Below are 20,769 nucleotides of genomic sequence, written 5' to 3'. Positions count from 1 at the left end.
ACTATATTTGGTTTCCTTTCTTTAATATATATATATATATATATATATATATATATATATATATATATATATATATATATATATATATATATATATATATATATATATATATATATATCTTTGAGGTTCTTTATATGACTATATAATGCTCTTTATAAAAAAAATAATTTTTATTCTCTAAAATTATTGAAGGAAACTAATTCCGTGAGTATTCCATTCATTTGTCAGCCAATATATACAATAGTCTAGCCTTATCATAAGGCACTAATTAAGCTACAATTAAGGAAATAGCTAATTACAAAATATACTTAGGCTATAAACAAGGTAACTAAAATATTCACATTGACTAAAGATATATTATGAATAATATATCTTAGCACCACCCCGTAGTCTAAGCGGGAGGAGGACGGACACTTAGACTATCTTTAAAATCTTCAAAAAGAACACGAGGGAGCCCCTTTGTAAAAATATCCGCAATTTGGTGCCTAGAAGGAACATGATGAACACGAACCTCACCACGGGCCACTTTTTACCGAACAAACAAAATATCCATCTCTATGTGCTTTGTTCGTTGATGTTGCACCGGATTGCCAGAAAGATAAACAACACTCACATTGTCATAATAAACCAAAGTTGCCTTCTTAATTGGACAATGTAACTCCAATAGTAGGTTTCGAAGCCAACAAGACTCGGAAACTACATTAGCAACGCCCCTGTACTCTGCTTCGGCACTTGACTTAGACAGAGTTGCTTGTCGTTTGGAGGACTTGGAAATCAAATTATCACCCAAATACACACAATATCCGGATGTGGACCGTCTCGTATCCGGACACCCAGCCCAATCAGCATCTGTATATGAGACAAGAGATGAAACAGAGGACGGATACAAATGCAAATCATGATCAATAGTGCCCTGTACGTAGCGAACAACCCGTTTGAGAGCAGCCATATGACTCTCTTTCGGGTCATGCATATATAAGCAAACATGTTGGACCGCATATGATATATCTGGTCTAGTAAAAGTAAGATATTGCAGGGCCCTTGTAAGACTCTGATACAATGTAGGATCGGCACAAGGAGAACCTGGGGAACTGACCTTCGGTTTAACCTCAACAGGTGTTGCCGAAGGTTTGCATGAAGACATCCCTGCTCGGTCAATAATTTCCTCCGCATATTTGCGTTGTGACAAAAATAATCCACCCTTATGTCTTGTCACTGCTATGCCAAGAAAATAATTAAGATGACCCAAGTCCTTCATAGCAAATTCAGAGCTAAGAAGAGACATAATATAACACCGCAGAGTATCAGAAGAGGCAGTAAGAATAATGTATGTCATCAACATATAATAGCAAATAAGCGACATTCTTCCCCTGTCGATAAATAAATAAAGAGTTGTCACTCTTACTATTAGTGAAACCAATAGAAGCAACAAAATCTGAAAACCTCTTATACCAAGCCCAGGATGCCTGCTTAAGACCATATAATGACTTCCGTAACAAACATACATAATCAGGGCGAGTTTGATCACGGAAAGCAACTGGTTGATGCATATATACTGTCTCATTAAGATCACCATGTAAAAATGCATTCTTGACATCAAGTTGATGTATAGGCCAAGCTTTTGATAAAGCAAGACTAAGAACAGTCCAAATAGTAGCCGGCTTGACAACTGGACTAAAAGTCTCCCCACAATCAATGCCAACCTGTTGTGTTTTGCCATCACCTACAAGACAGGCTTTATGCCTCTCAAAATCACCGTTAGATTTCACCTTATGAGTAAAAATCCACATAGAACGAATAACATTAACATCAGGTGGACGGGGCACCAACTCCCACGTCTTATTATTAATAAGAGCATCAAATTCATCATCCATGGCCCCATTTTCCAATTCGGGTCACGAAGAGCAGAAATGGGGTTATGGGGCAAAGGGGATTTCGTAACACTAGACGTCATAGCACTGAAATTTTTATATTTCGGGTTGGGCTTGACTATACCATTTCGACTTCGGGTGACAATACTAGGAGGGGGTTGTGGAGTAGAAGAATGAGAAGATGGAGCCGTGGGAATTGGGCTAGAGGCAGTTGGGTCAGCTGAGTGGGTAGGACCCTGCTGGGCCGTGGCTGATTGAACAGGCCCACGGTCCAGCGAGGCCCCATTCTGCCCAACATCAACAACTCGTATGCCAGGAGTAAGGGGAGCTGAGCCTAGGCTGGTGCGAACTGGGCCGGAGGGAGCAGCATGAGGCCCATTTCGGTGAGAACTAGGTGAGGGAGAAGGAGAATCGCGAACTGGGCTGGAGGGTGTGACTTGTGGCCTAGTTCGGTTAGAGCTAGAAGAAGGAGGTTGGGTCGTGCTTTGCAAATGTTGAATAACATAGAAATTCAGGCCATCATCCAAGAAATCATAAGTATGGGAAGAAGGTTTATGCAAGTCCGCAAAAAGAAAAATACTCTCATCAAACACAACATGGCGACTAATAATAATTTTATTAGACGATAAATCAAAGAATTTGTAACCCCTATGATTCGGTAGGTACCCCAAAAAAACACACGGTGTGGAGTGAGGTTGAAGCTTATTAATGGTAGTAGATGGAATCAAGGGATAACACAAACACCCAAAAACACGTAAGTGAGAGTAAGATGGGTCCTTTTGGTATAAAACTTGGAGAGGTGACTTATTTTCTAGCAATTTAGTTGGTAGAATATTATGAAGATATGTTGCCATTTGCAAAGCATGGTGCCAAAAAGACGGAGGTAGAGAAGCATAAGAAAGAAGAGTTCGTATGATATTATTCAAAGATCTTATTTTTCTCAGCCTTTCCATTTTGTGACGAAGTATGGGGACAAGAAAGACGAAAAGACATGCCATTAGATTCACATAAATCCCAAAAGGGACCGTTATCATATTCCCTCCCATTATCACATTGAAAAGTTTTAATTGGTCGTTCAAATTGAGTACGAATAAATGCTTGGAAGGCTAATATTTTGTCAAACACATCCAATTTTTTAGCTAAGGGAAAAGTCCACAAAAATTTAGAATAATCATCCAACACAAGCATATAATAACGATGACCCAATGAACTCAAAACAGGAGAGGTCCATAAATCACTATGAATAATATCAAAAAACATAGAAGTACTAGAATTCGATGACATAAAAGGCAATTTTACGTGTTTTCCAAGTACACAAGAATTGCAAACATTAGCACTAGAATTATGAGGACATTCAATGCTTTTATTAATACGAAGAGTCTTTAAAATAGACAATCCCGGGTGTCCCAATCGATCATGCCATAAAGAGGAAGCTAAAGCTGTAAAATTTGATGGAGTTGAGTTTTTGAAAGTGGTAGTAAGAGGATAAAGGTCTCCTTGGCTATCACATCTCATTATTGGCATCCCTCTCAGATAATCCTTCACAGAAAAACCATAAGGGTCAAACTCAACGGTCACACAATTATCAGTTATAAACTTCCTAAAACAAATCAAATTTTTAATAATTTTAGGAGCATGAAGGACATTAGTGAGGGACAAAGGAGGGTTAGGGGAAGGCAACGTAGTATGACCACAACCATGAATTAGAATCGTATGACCACTACCAACAACAATACCATTAGGATGATTGCTCAAATTAAAATAAGACGAGAGATTACCGTTGGAGGAAGTCATGTGCGAGGTTGCACCGGTGTCCATGTACCACGAAGGATCGGGTTGGCTCAACGCCATGGTGTGCATAGCTGATTCAATATGGGTGGGAACATATGTCATGGGCTGCTGCTGTGAGACCGAGTAAGCTTGCTGTGGGCGTGGGCCCAATACACCTTGTTGCTGCTTGACTGGGCCTTGAGGACGAGCCCAGCCGTTTGTGGGATATAGGCAAGGAGGAGCCCATTGTAGAGCCCAACCCCATGGCTGAAACGGAGCATACCCCTGCTGCCATGGTGGTGGAGCAGGCCACCCCTGCTGCTGTTGCTACTGACTGCCGCGACTGCCACCCTGCTGGCCGCCGGTGTTCTGACCACCCCCACTGCCGGAGCTACGACCACCACTGCCACTGTGCTGGCCACCGGATTTTCGAGCCCCATTTTTTTTTTCTGATTTTTTGATTTGCCGCGAGATGCCCCTGTTTCACCCCCGGAATTGGCAGATTCTCGAGGAACACTTGCCACCATTGCCAAAGCTGTTGTAGCAGCCCGTTTTGCCAAGCCCGCCTCCTCCAAAGTTAGCATGGATCGAGCTTGGTAAAATTGAGGAAGAGGGTTGCTCTGCCTAATTAAAGTTGCAACACCGTTGTACGGTTCCGTGAGACCGGAAACCAATTGAAGGACAAGGCGGTTGTTATCCACCGGTGCCCCTACATTCTTCAACTGATCGGAGAGGCTTTTGAGCCGTTGACAGTATGCCGAGATGTTTGGGGACTCCTCCATATTGGTGTTTGAGAACTCATGTTCCAAAGTTACGGCACGGGAGTTTTGATTGTCTTGGAAAATATCACGAAGTCTATTCCAAGCCTCCATTGCCGTAGAGTTAAGTTCCATAATTGTGTGCATAAGGTCTTTTGAGATCGTGGAATAAATCCACCCAAGAACCAGAGCATCCAAAATTGTCCATAGCTCCTTTTCCTCCTCAGTTGAAGGTGCAACAACCTTTTTTTTTCGGAGCTATGATATGATGTAGAACCTTGTGAGATCGAGCATTGCGTTGAATCCCATGAATTGTGGAAGACATTGATTTTTTTTTTTTTAAAATAACAAACTGAAAACTTGCAAATAAAATGTTAAAAACACATCATTTAACACTAGGTGTACCGTGTACCTACCATGAGCATGGTACACCCTGGTGTACTATACAATTTTCAGTTGCTGAGACCATTAGAAGCAGATTGATATTAAAGATCGGATTATTAAAAAATAATCGAAAGATGGGATTTTTTTTTAAAGATCGGATTATTAAAAAATAATCCCATCTTTCGATTATTTTTTTTTAGGCAAATGAGAATTGACAATTTTTTCATATAATATTGATTGATGTATAGAAACACTGATTAACATTTTTTTTACAGCACTCCCCTGTTTATATTTGTTGCTCCAATAATCCGTATTACATTATGTAGCTTTTAAATTAATACTTCATCAATCTCCATGAATTAACAATTGATTCCTCTACGACTCCTTCAAAACTGTGTCGCATCAAAGCAGATCATTTGACAAACCATGAGACCCAAAATCTACCTATTTGGAGACTCCATTACTGAAGAATCATTTAGCAATGGAGGCTGGGGAGCTTCACTGGCTAATCATTTCTCTCGTACGGTATGCACACCAACTGTTCGACGATATGCCTAAATGACGCCAATTCAACCTTTTTTTTGTGGGAATTTGCAAAATTTGATTTTATTCAAGATTATGAATCTGGGTTTTTGTGGGGTTTTATTAATTTGATTTAATATCTGGGTTTCAGGTTGATATATTGATGAGAGGTTACAGTGGGTACAACACCAGATGGGCGGTGAAAGTGTTGGATAAGGTGTTTCCGGCGGCGGATGAAGCGGCGCCAATGGCGGTGACGGTGTTTTTTGGGGCCAATGATGCTTGTCTTAATGATGGTTATGCCGCCTTTCAACACGTGCCTTTGGATGAATACAAAGAAAACCTTCGCAATATCTTCTCTTTCCTCAAGGTGTGTCATCATATCAACTCTCTTTTTCAGAGTCTTTCTTTCTGTCTCTCTGTTATGCACACATGTAGAGCATAATAAAATGTTTACGAGTGTCAATTTTTAAAGTTGTAGACTTTGATTCTACTGTAGTAGATTTGGTGATCACATTTTTTACTTATATATATTTTTTCTATACATTGATTTATGGATTTCAATAACTTTAGTTGGTTAAATGTTTTTGGTACTAGTTAGTTATAATCTTGGCTAAAGTTTCAATAAATTAATGTGGCCCTTGGCCTGTTAGATCATTTAAGTATCAGGGGTGTTTGGTTAATGAAATATTAGGATTGAGTACGTGTTTGGAATTGGTATGACATAAATAGACTAAGTTCTACTTCTAAACCATTGACCCTTGTCTCAAATTAAAAGGGATGTCGAATTTTGTTACTGGCCAATCGATTCTTGCATAATAGGAAGAAAGGGAAAGTTGAGTTGGTTCGATTGTTTTTGTCATTGGTTGTAATCAAGTTTGGTTTTGTGTTTAGGCATTTTGACTTTTTGAATTCTAGAGTAACTATATAATACTCTGTACAAGGAACATTTGTTGATAACTTGCTATGTTTTGCACTTTTGCAAGTAATGAATGGTATGGTAGGTGTCGTGGCGGAATTATACTTGATAGTATAGGAGTGAAAGGACCACGCCACTTTGGGAAAGGGTTGTGAAATGAAAGTTCTCAAAGAATCCAATCCGGACAGTAAACATATTAGATAGGTATTACTAATAGTTATGGTGGTATCTTAGGCTTTTCATGGAGTTAATCTTACTTTTGTTTGGATTTGTCAAACATTGCTTTCGTTGAATATTTGTACTACTTTATAGATTTGGATTTAAAGAATTAGTTTCTCAAAAAGTTATTGGGCTAACTTTTTGCTAATGGGCATAAAGTCAAAAGAGGCATTAGTCTTATTGTTCTCTAAAACTATGAAAGATGTAACTGACAGACCATTCCCATCTCTATTTAATACATATAATTGCTAATTTTGTTTAAAATCAGTTTTTGACAGTATGAAATTAAATACTGATTTGGCACAAAACACAATTGCATTATGTTATTCAGTTAGTCAAATTTCTATTATTCTGTATTTCATTTATGTTAAATTGGTACTCATATACGAAGGATTGTTCTTCTCCTTTGGGGGGATTGTATATTGCTAGTCTTGAAGAATTAAGCACTCCCTTCAGCTGCATTGGTCCTTTGTCATTTTATTCTTACAAAAAGTGCACCCTGAAATGGAGTAAAAGTTTGCAATGCATTTAGAAGCTCCTTACATGGAAATCAGTTATCACCATTTTCTTAATTCTTATGTTGAAACTTACGAATGTGATATCATTTGCCTTAATTTGCGCATACTTCTGTGTCCAACAGTGCATGTCATTCTCATTGTTGCCGTTTGATTTCCACAAAGAGATATTGAAGAATAATGCTCTAAGTTTCAAAACACTTGTTAATCTTTCTTGTGGTTTCATGTGTCATCAATTATGAAATATTTTAATTTGGTTTAATGCAATCATTGCATCCAGAATGTTAAAAGAAGAATGTATGTCATGTTACAGCCTATAGAATGTTGTTAATGTCGGATCAGAGCACCTTTCATGCTTGTATAAATTAGGCTTCACTTTTGGATTTTAGTGATTCACCTTATTAGTTTTATCTAATCAGCATGCATTTTATGAGGGGTTCTCATAGGTTTATCTAGCACAGCAACATTGAGATGTTATTCTCCATAGTATATGATGAGCAGGATTGCAAACTGAATAAACGTAGGCAGTGGTGAATGCATAGTGCATCAAGTGTACAAAACAGAATTAGAATGAAGAAGATTAAAAGGAAATAAGCAAATTAGTTTGCTATCCCATTGACAATAAATATTTATAATTTAGAAATCAAACGGAAATTCAAAGGAAGTGATCCAGAAACAGATATGGTACATTGTTATTTGAAACTTTTTTGATCCTGGAAATTGTCTCTAAATTCTAATGGACAATTTGGAATTGAGTTGAGTGATGGGAATTGACAATTTGTCTAGTGAAATCCGTTTGAAATTGTATTATATCCGTCAATATAATGATAAATAAATTTATTCAAATGGTAGCCGTCAGCAAATTATTCATAAAGGAAATTGTTTTTCTTTTTGAGTGAAATGGGAAATTGATTTCTAAAACAACCATATATAGAGGTGCCACTTAGATGATCAGTTGATAGCAGTGTATTTATTTCATTTTTTTTTACGAAAATTAAATTTGTCTATTGGTTTTCAATTGCGATAATTCTATATTCTAGTTTTCTATGTTTAAAGTGTTAACTGGGTTATCCTCCTACAAAACTTTGGCCCCTACTACTTAAATTTGAACTCGTAAATTGCTGCAGTACTACATAGTACGTACTAGCAGATGAAGCTAAAAGCTCACATTGGATGACTAACCAAAAGATGTGATTTAAACTTTACTATTATTATTAAAGGCATAAACTTTACAATCCAATGGGAGTGGAAGATTAAGAGAAATTCTCACAGCAACTTGAAATGTCAGTGGTCTTGTTGGCAAAATGATGTTTACAGGAGGGTTTTAAAAGCCGTATATTTAATATATGATGTTGTTTGCCTTTTGTTAATAAGAAGTCCTTCAGGCTAACGATTAGTTCATAAGCGTTATTAGGATGAATGTGCATTTAGTGCTAGATTCCTGGTTTTCCTTGGCTTGAATATTGTTGCAATGTGTCTATCAGTACACGTATAATCATCTGTCATTATGTTAGTTTGTGTTACACAATTTGAGCCAGTCAAGTGCTGGTAGTTGTGCTAATTGCTGGACAATTTCTAATATTGAGTTTGAACTTGCTTTTATTGGGTGCAGAAAAAATGGGAGACTGCTATTATCCTCTTCATCACGCCCCCTCCAATTGATGAAGCTGGACGTTTACTGTTAAGTTTTTCTTTATTCAGTTTATACTGTTCTATCGTTAATAATTAATATTTTCATCAGTTTACTATCTTTGCAAGCTGTGACCCGGCCTATATCATGTTTATCATTGTATTCACTTTGATGAGTAATTGGTGCAGGCACCCTTACATTGAGAATCCAAGTGGTCTACCTGAGAGAACAAATGAGGCTGCTGGTTCCTACGCTAAAGCATGTGTTGATGTTGCAAGAGAATGTGCAACCCCAGTAATTGATATGTGGACCAAGATGCAAGAATTTTCTGATTGGAAGAATTCATGCCTCAGGTACTTTTCATAGAGCTATATAGTTAGAGATGCTAAAGTCAGAACTCACCACTGTCTACTGCATCACCATGACAAGAATAACATCTCCCTTTAAATTAAGAGTAATGCCAAGAGGCAATACTGTGCAGATCTCAGAGTAATTAAATTAAGAGTAATTAGCCTTGTACATCCAAAGAAAATCCTTAGCAAAATGTGCACAAAGCACATTGATGACAGATATATCCACGAAGTAACCATTCTCCCTAGTCCTAAAATCTACGTCTTTTTTCCTTATCTCAAAATCACATCAGTGATAATAATCTTTGGCATATTTGACAATTATATATATTTGGTATATATCATGCTTTGAGATTTCATGGATAAAGTCAGCCCTGAAATGGTTGAATAAAATAGCAGGGCGTTTGGCTTCCTTTTGAACCAAACATGTCCATCCAATTCTTATAACATTTTCTTTGAGATTTCATGGATACTTTGTGGCTCTGCAGACTAGAACATATCTGAGAATTCTCCTGTTGGTCCGCATCATAGAACTCTGTTACAAAAGTACTCTATTAAGTTGGAAAGTTATGCTGAGAAGAATTAGGCATCAATTATTGTTTTGCATGCAGATGTGTTTACCAGTGTGTTTTTTGTTTTTGTTTTTGGTTTTTTTTTTTAAAGTAAAATAAAATTGTGAGTACATGTGCAGTGATGGCCTGCACCTCGCCCAAGGTGGCAACAGGATTGTGTTCGAGGAAGTTGTCAAGAAGCTGAAAGAGGTGGGAGTGAGCCTAGAATTGTTGCCTGTTGATCTGCCACTATTCTCAGAAATTAATCCACAAGACCCGCTTAAAGCTTTTGAAAACTGAAGCAATTCTTGGCAACGAGTCATTTTTTATATTATGACCTTCAACTCTCCCATATTTAAAGCTTTGTGGAGACTTAAGTGATTAACAAATAGTATAGGTAAATCTATCTATATCTATACTTAGTATTTAAAAACATAAACCACAAATTTTTCATATGACACATGGCATCACAAGTCACTCAATACCCCATATGACTCATGTCACATCTCTTAATATTTATGTTTAAGTCTTTATGCATCTACAATTTTTAATTCAAGTAAGAAAATGAAATGTTTTATTTCCACCATAATAAAATAAAATTCAATTAATTAGTACACATTACATATACATATGAATTATAATAAAAATTGTCTTTTCATCTCCTAGACTTTAAATATAATTTAAACTAATATATCTTTTCATATCTAACAATCTTCAAGTATATATATCTAAATAAATTCCTTGATCTTCTTTCACAGTTTTACCCTGAGTCTTTTTTCTTTTAAGTTTTAGAAATAAAACAATTATTTCATATAAAAGCATACCTACATATAAAAGTAATTAACTCAAATAACCACCCGTGCATTGAACGGGCCAAAAAGCTAGTTATGTAATAATGTAAGGTACATGTTTGCACCTTTTTAATAGCAACAATTCTCCATTAATTTTTATGAGTTGTGCCTACTTAATTCCCCAGATAAACAAATTTGATTTATCTGGGGGTATAATCGTCTTTTTAAGTACTCTCTCCGTTTTTAAATACTTGCTCCATTTCTCCATGCGCGGAGTTTTAGGAAAAATTGGAGAAAGTAATAAAATATGGAGATAATGGGGTAGTTGAGAAAATAAAAATTTTAAAAAACAAAAGTAGTGGAAGAATAGGAGGTGAGAGTATTATGTTGGGTCTACTAAATGTGAGAAATGAACTAATATTGTAAAAAATTTCCATAAAAGGAAATGAAGCAAGTATTTAAAAAAGGCCGGAAAAGAAAAGTGGAGCAAGTATTTCAAAACGAAGGGAGTACTAGTGAAGGAGTACATGCGTATTTTCATATACTAGTTGAGGGGTACATATGTAATTTCTTCACTAAATAGTAAATACAAGTTGCAAACAATAATTGGACAGCTCACCAAAAGTACCGAATAAATAATCATGCTTTTTCAATATATTTACAGAAATGCCACCAGATTAACAAAAATTCGTTTATCTAACAGATAATTAAACTTGTATTTGCCGAAATTTTATTGCATTATTTGGACTATTGCATTATTATTAAAAGCACCCTTCAATTTACTAAGCTAAATTTGATACAATCCGCAACATGTATTTAGTTTATCATCTAAATTAAGGGTCTGTTTTCATTGACGGAAATGAAATGAAATGAAATGAAATGAACTTAACTTAACTTAACTTAACTTATTAGAGCTGAACTGAATTGAAATGAATATTTTATAAGAGAAGGAAATTAGGAGTTGAGCTGAACTGAACTTATTAGAGCAAAATTGAACTAAAAATAATCGTACCAGAATAACCCTACTTTAATTGATTTTCAATATTCGTATTCCCTCCACGTGATGTTCCTATCTTGATTGTTTATATTCGAAGTGTCAAACTTGTTGATTAAATTTTCTCATAAATATACTTGTATAACAAAATATAAACATAGAACCATCTTTAGTTTTGAATCAATATGTAGTTTTATGATCCATCAGTCCCTATTTGGCAATGAGTCAACCAATCTACTATAACGTAGGCATAAATTGTTTACAATCAAGCTAGATAAAGCTCTGCATTCGTGCAATGCACGGTTTTTTTGTATATATCCAAATGAAATGTTTTACTAAATATATACTTCCTAGTTATATATGTAATAAAACTTTGTAATAATCTTATGGGTCATAATCCGATTGTAGCATTTTAAAAATATTAATCTTAAGTGTCGCTCTAATAATTTTTTTAAAATTAAAATCTTACGCGCTGCTCTAAAAACTCAGGAAAAAACCCCCCCTTTATAGGGCATAAAGCCAAGGATTACAACCACATTATACTACCTTTGTTTAATATATTATATGCAACAAAGAAATATTTTATGTCTCACAAATAATACCCCATTATTGCACATAATAATTAACGGTGGTAATATATTTAATATAAGCATAATCTAACTGGGTACTAAACTACTAAGGCAGTTGAGGACAACATACACTAGGTCGAGTGTAAATTGTTTTGCGGATATAAGAGTAGTAGTGGTATATGGAGAAATATTACAGAAAGGTAATAATGATGAATATAGCCAAAGATAATAAGTATCAAAAAGGGGAAAGGAAAAGTAATAATTAGATAATGTAATTCATGAGGTGATCCGTGGGACTCATGAACTCAAAGGACTAAAATATAGTACTCTTTCCGTCCTTAGACCATCTCCAATGGTAAGATTCAAGTGAGTATTTTTAGGAGAGATAGAGTATTTTTTGCAATGTACACCAAAAAGTTGGTATTTAAACTTAACAATTCCAAAAGAAAGTTGCTAAATTTAAATACTCAACTTTGAGTCTCATTTGACAAAAAGTCTGGGCCCTTGTCAATGTTCTATTATATTTTTTTAATTTATTTAAGTTTTACTTTTTTTTTAATTTTATTATTATTATTATTATTATTATTATTATTATTATTATTTTTTTTTTTTTTATCTTATAATTATTGATGGGTCATAAATTGAAAGTGACAATTGTATATTTTAGAGAGTCTCGTCATTGAGAATTTAGACTTCATATGAGTTGATAAATTGAGAAGTGGGTATGGTATCACCGTTGGAGGTAAAAAACAACTCAATTTGTATTTCAATACTCAAACTCGAGTCTCATCATTGGAGATGGTCTTAATACAAAGCCCCCCTTTTTTTTTTTTTTTAACATTTATTACTTACATAATAAAGAGAAAAAGACTTTTAATTTAGGGACGGAGGGAGTAACTTTATTATGCATTTTGGTGATGGAAGATCTAGGTGGACAGACTTATGGTGGGGAAAACAACAAATGGTCATGGGGAAGATTAGGGTGCGTTCTTTCACCTGATTTTTACTAATCTAAACTTATCTTAACTAATATGATGAAACCCTTATTAGAACTTATTTTTGTTATAAATTAAACTTGGGTAGCCCTGGATAACCCTTATCACAACTTGTCTGAACTTATTTTTCCTGAACTTATCTTATCTGAATGTATCTGAACTTATTAACCCTTATCTAAACTTATCAAACCTGAAATAAGTGAAAATAAGGTGAACAAAGCAGGGCCTAAGTTTGGGAGGAGTAATATTAGTATGGTGGTAATTAGGCGTATGATCTGAATGGAGCTTAGGGGAGTTATAAGGCATTTGATAAGTGGTCGGAGAATAGTGGTGGTGTCTTTTATAAATGTAGGAGATAGTTGTTGACATCTTTACTTTGTCTTCTGAAGAACGTGGATTTGTTTAGGGTGTAGATACGTCTAACAACCTCTATGACATATTCTTGGTAGCAAATATCTTCTCCACGATTTTAGGAACACTAGTAACTATATTGACTTGGTCTTGTGTCGTCGATCGTCGACTATCATCATCGGTCAACCAATGTATTAAATTATCCCATAAATATACCCATTCAATCATAACCTTGACCTACTTATACACAACTCAAAACTTTCGGTGTCAATTCGGGTAAACAATCCGAGTTTGGGTTGGGTTTATCAGTTTCGGGTTATAACGGGTTGAAATAATTAGCGGTTCGGTTTTGAAAATTATCGGGTCAGTTTGGTTTGGTTTTTTAATTGCAATTTATTTTCGGATTGGGTCCTTATCGGGCCGGGTTCTAGTCGGTTCGGGTCATAATCAATTTGGGCTGAACCAGGTCGGTTTGAAAACGGGTTTAGCCCGTTTAATGTGGGTTTCGGCTAAAAACAGTCCGGGTCTTAATCAGGATGGGTCGTAATTGGTTCGGGTCATAATCAGTTTGGGTTAAACTGAGTCGGTCGAAAATGGGTTTCGGTTCAAAACAGATCGGGTGAAATCGGGTTCAATCATTATCGTTTCAGGTTGTAATAGTTTAGATTGAAATTGGTTGGTTTGAAAACGAGTTTACCCAATTTGAAGCGGGTTTCAGTTCAAATCATATCGAGTTAAAATTAAGTCGGATGATTATCGAATCGAATTAGTCAGATAACGGGTAGGAACGGGTCATGTTATAATCAAGTCAAGTCATAAATAAGTTGGGTTTATCGAGTGGTGGGTTGAAACGGATTAGATCATAAACATATTGGGTTACAGGTTGTAAATGACTCAGTCATAATGGGTTACGACTTTAAACGGTTTGGTCTCAACGGGTTACAGGTCATAAACGGTTCGGTCACAATGGGTTACGGATTATAAATGGTTCAGTCACAACGGATTAAGGGTTGGAACGATTTAGGTTTATCGGGGTTTAATGGTTTTTGGTTTAAAATGGGTCGGGTTACTATCGGGTTTAGACGTAATCGGTTTAGGTTGCTTTCAGTTTCGGGTTGTAACGGTTTGGCTTGATAACGGGTCGGGTTAGTAATGGTTCGCTCAAATTCGGTTTTGTTTAGTTTCGGGTTGGAAAAAATTGGGTCATCAGGTCAGTTTTCGGTTTCCAAAAAACAGGTTTCAAACAGTGCAGTTCGTTTTCGGACTGGTTCGAAACAATCGGGTTTAACGGTTCGGGTTAGACCCTGACAACTCTAAATTCTTTTTTACAGTCGTGCATGTAGCATTTAGCCATTTAACTAGGATTCTAAATAATATGCATGTACTTCTTTTGTTCTTATTTATTCTTACAGTTTTGTTTTTGTTTACTATTCATCCACACTTCTTTGACTTCTTTGTGGTTTTATTTATAAAATGTATGCACATTGAAAAAAAAAAGTGAAACTCTCAACCTTGCAACTAAAATATAACATATATATAAGAAAATAAGAAATACATTACCATTTCTATCGTTTACATAATATACTGTGAAGCTAATAATGGAAGAGAATCATATCAGCCCAGTTGAGCAATAAGCTCAATATTTAAATAACTTCAAACATTATTCAAACCAAACCACTAATCCACTATACATATAACGACTGACTTCCATGTGGTTCCAAGCGCATTCGTAGCCCGTCAACTGAGTAGGGATCAGGTTTATTAATAATCTTTTCATTGGGATTCACTTTCGAAAGTGTAAATCGAATTACAACATTGTGTATGTAAACCAGAACACTAATTCGAGCAAGCTCTCTCCCGCAACAAATGTGCGCTCCTCCTCCAAAGGGTACAAATGCACGAGGCGGCAATATTTTTTCAAATCTTGTAGGATCAAATTTATCCGGATTTGGGAAATACGTTGGATCCATATGCGTGGAACATACACTCCAATGCACCTACTTTAACAAAAACTAATCAACACGAAGGAAACTCTAATCCCTTCATATCACTGTTTAAATAAAAAGAAACAAAAATACTCCTTAATCTTTAATTTACGTAGCCCTCCTTAATCTGGTGCGAAAATTTAATTTTGGAAATAGTCGATGCCAAAATTAAGAAAAAAGATTTGTTGGTGGTTATTACTAAAACGAGAATAATATTAATTGGTTTTTTTATATAAAAAAAAAATTCCTTCTTCATTTATTTTTATTCGGAAATTTTGTTATTATAAAAACCAAATTTTGTTGAAAACCATCTTATACTACGTAAATTTTTTCTTGTCAAAACACACCTGATTTAAATTTTTTTTTTGTCAAGGCACACCTGTTTTAAAACTTGTTTTTGTTAAGTCCCACCATTTCTTCGGGTTCCGACTAATTACTTATATTTCCAGCGTTGACTAATGTTGAGGGTAAAAATACCCCGTATACGTGGACCAGTCCCGCAGCGACACGTGGCCCAGTTATAGGGTGACACGTGTCACTATGGGAAGATGCCACACATCCAGCTTAAGAGCACTCAAAGGCTCAGGCCAATCTCGTAGCGACACGTGGCCCAGTTAGAGGGCGACACGTGTCGTTACAGGAAGATGCCACGTGTTTAGGGCATATATGACCCCTTAAATCAGCACGCAAGAGAGGCCTAATTACATCAGGGCCCAAATCTCGAGAGATATCAATGAAAGCCGCAAAACGGCGCCCCCAAAGCAACACGTGGCATTCACTGATTGCGCAGCCAATCATGTCACGCAATTTTAGCATACTTAGCACTTTTGTTTTGGAATCGTTTAGATCTTGTGGAAGAAGTTCCACCCGTGCTTCACATAGGTTTACCGCCAATTTCAAGAGTTCTCCACACCTTTACTCTCCTAGCTTATATGTTACAACCTTGAGAGTCCTTTTGATCCTAGAGGGTTAAGTCATTCAATGATGGCGGGAAATAGGAATCAAGCCTATAGAGCGAGTTTGCATAGCCAAGATGTCGGGTAACCTTCTCAATGTTTTTAATTTCTTATTTATATTCCGGTTCCTTCGTGGAATCATGAGAAGCTAACTTGAAAGTGGATTTGAAACTAGTAGAGAGAACGTGGTTTGATTGGTTGGAACAAAAGGTGGAATGTGTTTCCTTTAGTTCTCTATGCTTAGCATATGTTATGTTTCAATCAACCTTGGACATCTTAGAACGTGCATACCTTTATTATTTTAGAAATATTGACATTCATTAGTGTTTGTTCCATCATAAAAGTCCACTCTAGAACGCTTGTAACTTTTCTCTTACTTCGATTTATTTTATTTTATTTATTTATTGCTTTGCCTTGATTTTTGTCAAGAGTTATGGGTTAAACTCTTAGGACACCCTTACGAGAGCTTACTCGTCCTCTAGAGCAATCTAAGGGTTTAAAGTGCTTGATGCATACGCTAAATGTATTCGTGATTCCTACGAAAGTGAGTTAGTGTATATTCTTTTCCTTCTAGTTTTCTTTGTTTGTATAAAATGCATCACATTCCCTTGTGTTTCTTTTGTTTTGCTCGAGGGCGAGCAAAAGTTCAGCTTGGGGGAATTTGATAAGTGTCATTATGTCGCTATTTTTAGGAGTTTTGTAGTTAGTTTTTCATAGTTTTTCTATCTTTTTACTTGGTTTTAATAGCGTTTTACTACATTTGTCATGTTTGTGTGTGAAATGTCGTTATTGCTCAAATTTTGGCTTTTCTTGCATATTTTGGTTGCTTATGGCATTAGATTAAACTTTATTGGTTTATTCTTATGTTTAGGAACACTTGGATAAGTTCATTGCTCAAGATTGAAGAAATATAAAACATAAAAGAACAAGTAATGAAGAAATGTGCACTTGATTTGCAATGATCGAACTTCAAACGCCTATATCTTTTGATCTACAAAACATTTGGGGCAATTCGAATTGGAGATGAAAGCTTATCTTGAGAGCTTTCCAAAGACAGGTCATATGCCCAATTCCGTTGTAAAACGTGGGAGATATGCTCATTTGAAGCTGAGCGGTTTGCCCAGTCCGATAGGAGCGGGCGCGCATCCTATGAGGAGCGCCCGCTCCAAACTTTCTGGAACAATTCTGCCATATTTTGCTGCAGCTAGGAGCGCCCGTGCACAAAATTGGAGCGCCCGCTCCTCTGCGCGCTGCTCGACTTGTTGCAGAGCTTCCTAGGCAATTTAGTAAGGGCTATAAATAGATTTTTTTTGCTCATTTTAGAGAGGGAATTCATATTTTCAGTAGTTTTAGGTTAGTTTTAGGTTTTTAGAGAGAGAAACTCTCAAATTTTGGAGAGAGAAAGTGAGAGAAACAATGGTTTTCATGGATTTTGGATAATCAAAGGAGGAATTTGATGATTTGAAGATCTCCATTTTATATCAATGAGCATTTCTTACTCTCTTCTCTCTTTATGCTTTATTAATTGCTTTGTTAATCATGTTTGAGTAGATTTCCTTCTACTAGGTGTTGAGTGAAGCTTTGTTATGGTTAATTGAGTTATTTGAGATAAATTTGATGATAATTGTGTGATTAAATTGATTGAATTGATGATGGCATGTTGTTTGTTTTAGATTGGATTGATCTCCCAAGATAGCAAACTTAATTGCATGTTAGTTCTAGTTTGACAAGGGATTGTGAATTAGAATTTATATATTTGATTGCATTTTGGGTAAATTTCTTCTATGCACCTAGTCAATGAGGGATCTAGGCTAGGAATTTGAGAGATTGCTCTTGATGGTAATTAATTCCCATTTTAATTCTTTCTTTGCATGATTGATTATCAAATCGATTCCCATTAACTTGTTAATTGTTCAAAGTGGATCTTTGCCCCTAGTAGACTTTGTAATATCTTGATCTTTATATGTGTGTTAGTGTAGTTGTAGTGTCCACTATCCATAAACCGACTTCGGCGTAGCTTAAGCATTAGATCGAGAACAATCCAACATTACCGTTCCTTGTGGTTCGACTCCGAACTTACCACTAGACTTGTTTAGGGGTTAGTTTAGGATTATAATAAATTTTGTTTGGCCGTGAGGAGGTTAGTCAACGACATTTTTTCCCCGCGCTCAAGAGGATATAATCCCTACAATCCGTACCAGCGATCCGCTGATAGCCACATCTCAAGAAGCTGATGACCCTCCTGTTACCGCAGCCTCTCTAAAGGCCGCACTTAACATACTCCGGAAGGAGTTTGAGAGCAATGGAGCCTCTACCTCTAGGCAGCCGCCCAGGAGAGAGGAATAGAGGGCTCCAAAGAAAGCGCACAACAAAGCGGCCCATGATACGAACGCTGGAAACACTCCTTTTCGTAGGCCGACTGGAAGGTCCCCAAGGGTGCTGCGGACAAATTTCTCTAATCTGTTAGCAAAAACACAGTCGGCTGGGGGGAGGGGTAGGCAGCCTCGAAGAGAAGAGCCTGATTCGTCTAGACGATGGAAGGACGCTAGAGATTACCTCTGGCATAAGCAGCGTGAACGTGCCGTTTACTCGGACACGACCTCAACCCCAACTATGCCGGATGAATTTTCAAACCATTCTCTCTCCCAACATGCCAACACGACCATCTCAAGCCGAAGCCAAGCCGTCCGTACTCCAACCCCTACTTCAGTCGTCCGCACTCCAACTCCTATTCTAGTTCAATCACTCCAATATCAACCTCCCCAATGGGTTTATGCAGCCGAATCCTCAAGTCTTCGGACAATATGGGCCATACGGGCAGACGTACGGCCAGGCTCCCTACTTGGCTAGACCGTTTGTCCAGCCTCAACCAATCGATTGGCAGATGCGCCAGCTGACTTTGTGAGATAAGCCGCCTCCGTTTTCGTAAGATATTTTAACTGTCCCTCAGCTGCCGAAGGTGAAGAGTGTGCTTGTGGGAGCTTATGATGGTACGGGCAACCCAGAAGAGCACATCACCTCATATAGAAACCTGATGTACTTGCAAAGTGTAGATGATTCTACCTGGTGCAAATGTTTTCCGGCCACTTTGAAAGGGGTGGCACAAGATTAGTTCAATAGCCTCCCGGCCGGATGCATCAATTGTTTTACTACTCTTAGGTTGCTGTTTGTGGGAAATTTTTCATACAACATACCACCTTGAAAGACTAGCCTCAATATGGCAAAAATCGTCCAAGGGAAGAATGAGGGCCTACGCTCGTACGTCCATCGATTTAACCAAGAAAAAGCCCAAATTCATAATCTGCCGGATGAAATGGCTCACTATGAATTTCTCCAGGGATTAAGGCACAAAGGTTTTAAATTTGACCTGGTAAGGAAAAAGATTCGGACATATGCAGGTGTTTTGCGGGAAGCCGAAGCCTATATTGAAGCGGCGGACTTTTGTTTGCTCACAAAATCAGAAGCGCCGGCCAAGGGGGCTGAGAAGAAACTTTCTCAGCAAGACTCGGCCGGCCAAAAGAAAGAAGGAAAAAAGAGAAAAGAAGTCTGGGTGGCCGATGCCCAGCCACAGAAGTCCAAGAAGGTCAAGACGTACGAGCCTCAGTATGAATTCAACAAGGACTGTTTTTCTATCTTGATGGAAATCAAGGATAAGTTTGAGTTTGAAAAGCCACAGCCGCTGAGAGGCCTGTCTCAATACATGAACAAGAACAAGTACTGTCATTACCACAAGGGCGTGGGACATGACACAAACGATTGTATCAACTTGAAGAGATTGCTGGACAAGCTAGCCGAGAAGGGCATGCTGAATTCTTATGTGATGAAGTCCAAATTCACTTACACACGAACAAACAACACGTCCGAGCAAAGACAGAAAAATGATAAGAATAAAGACAAGGAAGATGATGGGAATAGCCTTGACTCAAGCTTTGTGGCCGTGATATCAAGGGGATTTGCCTCAGGCGGCCCAACTATGAAAGGAATCAAGCAGGACGCCCGGAACTTGGGAAAGGTGATGCAAGCGGATTCAGTGAAGGCCGAACCCTTTCCCGAAGTAGTCATCAGTGAGGCTGACCCTGGGGAGGTCAAAGCTCTGCACAATGATCCCATGGTATTCATTATGAAGATAGCCAATTTGAAGGTCGGACGAATATTGATTGATACGGGTAGTGCGGCTGACATCATCAGCCTGGTCGCCTTGAAGAATCTAAGCTTCCCAGAGGATGCTCTTCAGGACATCACTCACCCGTTGGTCGGATTTGGGGGGAATGTTATCTGCCCAGTTGGGCGGATAGATTTACCCGTCCGCTTTGGGAAAAAAGGGGAGGGAAGAGATATGATTATCCGCTTCCTGGTCGTTAAAGAGCTGACTAGATTTAATGTCATACTCAGCCGTCCTACACTGAACGCAGCCAAAGCAGTCATTGTATCTCACCTAATGCTGCTAAAGTTCGAGAGGACGGATGGAAAAATAGGGACAATCCAAGGGAGTCAGAATATGGCGAAGGAATGTAATCAGTCGGCCGTTAAGCCTACAGCACGCGGACCAAAGGCGTTCGAGCCAAAAGAAGAAGGAACCTCACTCCCAGCACACCAGGTCGACCAGAAGCGTAAGGCGGCCAAGATAGAGCACGCATAG

At 37.4% G+C, this 20,769-nt stretch overlaps 3 protein-coding genes across 3 annotated transcripts; 2 read left to right on the top strand and 1 right to left on the bottom strand.

Annotated features, from left to right (window-relative positions):
- Window positions 1–529: 529 nt before the first annotated feature.
- On the bottom strand, window positions 530–1,285 carry LOC110715126 (uncharacterized mitochondrial protein AtMg00810-like). Its single transcript, XM_021893700.1, has one exon. The coding sequence runs from the start codon at window positions 1,283–1,285 to the stop codon at window positions 530–532; it is 756 nt and encodes a 251-aa protein (XP_021749392.1).
- Window positions 1,286–5,021: 3,736 nt separating this feature from the next.
- Window positions 5,022–10,022, top strand: LOC110715044 (GDSL esterase/lipase At5g45920-like). Its single transcript, XM_021893615.1, has 5 exons — window positions 5,022–5,308; window positions 5,457–5,675; window positions 8,571–8,638; window positions 8,777–8,941; window positions 9,630–10,022. The coding sequence occupies exons 1-5, from the start codon at window positions 5,210–5,212 to the stop codon at window positions 9,787–9,789; spliced, it is 711 nt and encodes a 236-aa protein (XP_021749307.1). The 5' UTR covers window positions 5,022–5,209; the 3' UTR covers window positions 9,790–10,022.
- A 9,421-nt stretch (window positions 10,023–19,443) lies between these two features.
- Window positions 19,444–20,769, top strand: LOC110715125. Its single transcript, XM_021893699.1, has one exon. The coding sequence runs from the start codon at window positions 19,444–19,446 to the stop codon at window positions 20,767–20,769; it is 1,326 nt and encodes a 441-aa protein (XP_021749391.1).

The sequence above is a fragment of the Chenopodium quinoa genome, unplaced genomic scaffold, assembly GCF_001683475.1.
Source record: "Chenopodium quinoa cultivar QQ74 unplaced genomic scaffold, ASM168347v1, whole genome shotgun sequence".
Taxonomy (NCBI): Eukaryota; Viridiplantae; Streptophyta; class Magnoliopsida; order Caryophyllales; family Amaranthaceae; genus Chenopodium; species Chenopodium quinoa.
The sequence above is the reverse complement of the archived record's forward strand: the minus strand, read 5'-3'. Positions and strand labels throughout refer to the sequence as shown.